Source organism: Ziziphus jujuba, chromosome 2, assembly GCF_031755915.1.
Source record: "Ziziphus jujuba cultivar Dongzao chromosome 2, ASM3175591v1".
In the NCBI taxonomy this organism is placed as follows: Eukaryota; Viridiplantae; Streptophyta; class Magnoliopsida; order Rosales; family Rhamnaceae; genus Ziziphus; species Ziziphus jujuba.
In genome coordinates, this window is record NC_083380.1 from 8,308,087 (window position 1) to 8,313,240 (window position 5,154).

A 5,154-nucleotide genomic window follows, 5' to 3' on the forward strand; every position below is an offset into this window, starting at 1 on the left:
AGGAGTCAATCCCCTGTAAATGAACCAAAGGAAGTACTTTATGTAACTGAACTATGAGTTGTAAACCTTAAAAACCACTTGGTGGGTGACACATCAGAAAGAACAATGGTGGGACCCCAAGAATTTTTTGTGTATGTACTAGGAATAGTACTATTGTCAAGTAGGGGCTGAGCTGGTGAGATGGCATTTTTGTGTTGAAGATAAAAGAAACTAAATAAGGGTAATAGGTAGGGGGGCTAGAAAACTAGCTGTTTGTTTGGGGTTGTGTTACTTGTAAAAAGTTCCCAGTGAATGAACATCTGGAAAGGAACTATCAAGAATTAATCCTTCCTCAATTGAAATGCTTTACAAGTTTGTTCTGGTGTTGCAACTTGACCCTCTCTTCCCAATATAAATATGCCTCCCATCCCTCTTTGGTTATCACCCCCCATTAATTAGATTTACATATTATGAGATAGCCATAGACTTTGCTTCATATTCCACTGCTTTACCAAGATAAACAGTGGGAGAGAGGCTTAGTTATTCTTAGTATTTTGACATTGTGATTGAAGAAGATATGGCTGCTCACCACTCATTAATTTTGGCTTTTGGCCTCTTAGGTAGAGAGCTTCTCTTCAATCTCATTTTCCTTGCTGCTTCTTCTTCTTCTTTTTGGGTACTTGTTGAAACTAGGACTAGACTAGGGAAATTTGTTTCCTTTTGCTCTTTAAATGTCCATACATTATAGAATGCCCTCCATGACAATTTGTACAGTGTATGCATGCATGCTACAGTAGTACACTTTTATAAATATTTTAAGGTCTGCGCATGCTGCAGAATTTTAGCAATAAATTAGTAGGTTCGAGTTCCATACTTATATATTCCTCCGTGTATATATATATATATATATTCCACAATAAATGCATGAGAGCTAATTAATTTCCTTTTTTTTATGTGGGGGTTTTCTTTCTCTTTTATTGTAGGCAACATTATCTCTTTTATGGTCTACCTTGCTCCAATGTAAGTTTGTTGGCTCTTTCATATAATCTGTGTAAACTTGCAGCTCATGGAGAGTACAATATTGATCCCCACTTGGATTTTTGTGGTTTTTGCAGCCCGACGTTTCACAAGGTGCACAAGAAAAAATCGACAGAAGGGTTTCAATCACTTCCTTATGTTGTTGCACTATTCAGTTCAATGTTGTGGATATACTATGCAATCCTTAAACAAGGAGCCACTCTTCTCATCACTATCAACTCAGTTGGATGTGTAATAGAGACCGTCTACATTGCCCTTTTCCTTTTTTATGCCCCTAAGAAATCCCGGGTAAGCTGTTGACCTCTCACTTGTTAACTAAGTTTCCTCATTTTCATCGCATATGTTATATATTTGAATCGAATTGAGTAGTCTCTTTGGAAATTGCAGATCCAAACAGTGAAACTTCTGGTCTTGCTGATTGCTTTTGGTTATGGATTTATGGTTATCATGACTATGTTCCTCGCAAAAGGTGAAAAGCGTATCCAAATTATTGGATGGATCTGTTTAGTGTTCAATCTTATTGTATTTGCTGCTCCTCTTTGCATCATGGTGAGCAACATAAAACCAAGTTTGATACCTTATCATACTTTCCTTCAATTTCTAACAATTTGATTACATTTTTTTCAGAGAAAAGTCATACGGACCAGGAGTGTGGAATTCATGCCTTTTCCTCTATCATTTTTCCTAACTTTAGGTGCTGTTATGTGGTTCTTTTATGGCCTTTTGCTCAAGGACTATAACATAGCGGTATATAAAATCTTGCTTACAACTCCCACTTCCAAAAATATATATAATATTTTTAATTATGTTATAAAAGTTATTTACCTTTTTTTCCCTTTTGCTCTCTGCATATGAACAGTTTCCAAATGTACTGGGAATTATCTTTGGCATTGTTCAGATGGTGCTTTACATAGTCTACAGAAATGCCAAGAAAATTTTGGAGGAGCCAAAGCTTCAAGAATTATCGGATCATATCATCGATGTTGTGAAGCTCAGTACAATGGTTTGTCCAGAATTGAACCCTGTAGTTCTGCAACCGAATGATGTTGAAAATGACATAACTGTTGAAGATGAAAATCTTAAGGAAAAGATTGAAGAAACCAAGGAAGAAGTTAAGGAGCTCTCTGTCCAAGTTTAACAGACTGAATTTGGCCCAACATAGCAGGGACATGCATGTACTTTATTGTAATTTGCCTATGCATCTAATTTTTCTAATTTTGCCCCTGCTTTAATTAAATCCTTTGTTAGTATATGTTTGTCTTTATGGTTTGCTGATGATTTGCATGTAATTTGTTAAGGGGGTTGTGATGTTTGTATCTTTTTTTTCACTCTTTATTATAATCTCTCTTTATGCTTCAGTCTATCCCAAGTCAAAGCCTCTTTTTCTCTCTCTACATATATGTATTAAATATAAAATTTTGATCTAGTGTCCAATATGATTGACCTGGCAATGAGCAACATTAACGTGACGCAACATATATACTTAAAAAAGAATAGTAGTACAAAATTGATTAAGCCCAGCTTAAACATATTTCACATTGACTATTAACTTCTTCATTATATTAGGAAATAATTGTATTGAAAAGGTTAGAGGAAACACAGATTCCACACAGGGAAAATTAGAATGTTTGTTAGACTGCATTAGAATGAAAATTAAAAGAGAAACAATCTATATAAATAACATGGAATTATAGTTGATGGTCCAAGGTTCAATTCCTATTATTGTACATTTTTGAAAATTAAATCCACTTTCATGTGTTTGACTTTCGTTTTTTCAAAAGATTCATTTGTGGGTCCAAATAAACAACTTATTAAAAAGTTCATTCTATGCTTTAGTCCACACATAAAGGGATATTAAATTATATTAACTTAATTCCAATTCATCTCCTTGAGTATGTGCTTTTGAGAATAGTAATTCTGGTAATTTGATCTGAAATTAGAGTTTAAAATCCTATATACCTATGTTCAAGTGACATTATCATAGATTAAAAAAAATTAAAACTAATTTCGACCAAAATACTTTACAAACAAAGAGGAATATTGATATCGCTTGATATATATATATATATATATATCATCAAAAGCATGCTCATAATAAAGTCTGGAAAGTCTATATCTCGGGAAAAAACTTGTAAAACTGTTTGTGCTTTTTCCGGTTTAGTTACAGATTTATTACAGCTTAAAGAAAGTGACCGATCTGAGCAATATCTAATTTTTTCCTTTCCTTTCCTTTTTTTTTTTTTTTTTTTTTTTTTTGGGTGTGTGTGTGTTAAATAATGATTCATTGAAAGAAAAACCAGATGAGATTACAAAAGGGACCGAGCCTGAGACTCCTCTAGTCTCATAACATTAAACAAATATCTAAGGTAATATAGAGAACGTAGTTCGACGTTTTCTTAGTTTGGAGCCAACAAAGTTGCAAAACTATGCCAATATAAAGTAATCTTTTTTCAGAATGGCTTTTTTTTATTTTTTTCATGCAGATAGTGAATGTAATTTTGTCAAAGAATTATTATCTCTGGAACAGACTCCAAGTAACCAAAATCAAACAAAAAATTGACTCTCCCTCAATTCAAGCTTTGGAGAATCTCAGATTTTTATATATTAACTAAGTGTTTAAGTGACACAAAAGTTAGTAAGATGTCAATCTAAAATGGACCCCACTATTGCATCATCTCCTTAGACAGAGACAAAATTTTGGAACTTGGGATATTCTTTTTGATATTCGTATGAGGTTACATGGGAACAATATATTTGATATTAAACCGCCATCTATTCACTCATGACTACACATACATTACTAAGATGTATTTAAATCTAAATCTAACAAATTAGACAAGAATAGTTCTTTTAAATACGCTAGATTTTGTTAATTATAACATTTGTTTCAGTTCTCTTTGTCGTGAAGTGATTAGCCAATAAAATAAGCACAATTAGTTATATGCTAAATTGCTTATAGAAAATTAAATGCGTAATTCAAGAAGAGTTTATTTAGATATATATATATATATATATATATTGCTTTCTACAAAAGGATAGCTTTGCATCTGACCATAAGCTATTATCAACTTTTGACATGTTTAAAATAGTATAGCGTAGGTGGACTCCATTGTTTGAGTCAAAAATAAACCTATTGAAGGTACTTGGCAAACTTGCATCCTCTGAAAACTCTTCTTTTAAAGGAGTTGAAAACATTAACTACTTTTAGTTAAGATTTTACAATTAGGGTATAACTTAACCAACCTCTATGGATCGTATTAGCTTATTATAAAATTTGTAGGGTTGGTAAACTAATTTAAGACCTTATTTCAGAATTAGTTTTCTTCTTAGGTTTTATATATTTTCCATGCAATGAATATCTTTGAAATGTAGGATTAGACTAAACTATTTTAGATTTAATCAATTTGATTGGATTAGTTTTAAAATAGTTTAAACCAATCTGATATTCTAAAAGGCTATAAATCTTAATCTTTGCTTGCTCCACTTGGCTCTACTTGTCTTGAAGCAAAAGATACTAAATATATCATTCAACTTGAGGTTCAAATGCATGTTTGATCGCAAAAAAGTAGATTTCAAATCTGCAACTTGAGGTTCAGATGCATGTTTGATCACAAAAAGTTCCATTTCAAATCTTCATCTCATTTCGCCAATGCAATTACTAAGGGTTAATGGCAAAACATGAGAAGGATTTCTAAATTCCAAGTTGTGACAATCCATATATATTTGTTTTTCAGTGTTAAGATAGCCACGAAGTTCGGTCATTTTCAAAAGGAAATATATGCCTAAGCACAAGTGGCTTGGTCCCCATTGGTGACCCTACCATGACCCTTTCTGATGTATGTTATTGAAGGTGATGCAATTACCCACTTCATTCTTTTCCTTTCAAATCCTCCTGTCAATTTGTCATAGGCATTAAAAACTATCATTTTTCTACACTTTTTGTTGAAGTATTTGAATCTTTGTACATATAAATCCTTCATTTGAAGTTTTAGGCTACTGGCTAGTGCAATGCCATTTGGCATATGAGAAATTCAACCACTGGTTTATGGGTAAGTTCTGTGATTCTGTGTTATATTATATCAAGCAAATCTAGAAACCTAAGATCCTCTTAGCACCCAGTAAATTTCAGGCAGTATT

At 32.7% G+C, this 5,154-nt stretch overlaps 1 protein-coding gene across 1 annotated transcript; it reads left to right on the forward strand.

The window, feature by feature from the left end:
• Window positions 1-428: 428 nt before the first annotated feature.
• On the forward strand, window positions 429-2,375 carry LOC107404506 (bidirectional sugar transporter SWEET10-like). Its single transcript, XM_016011459.4, has 6 exons — window positions 429-599; window positions 963-999; window positions 1,095-1,305; window positions 1,405-1,566; window positions 1,645-1,764; window positions 1,877-2,375. The coding sequence occupies exons 1-6, from the start codon at window positions 557-559 to the stop codon at window positions 2,153-2,155; spliced, it is 852 nt and encodes a 283-aa protein (XP_015866945.3). The 5' UTR covers window positions 429-556; the 3' UTR covers window positions 2,156-2,375.
• Window positions 2,376-5,154: the final 2,779 nt, after the last annotated feature.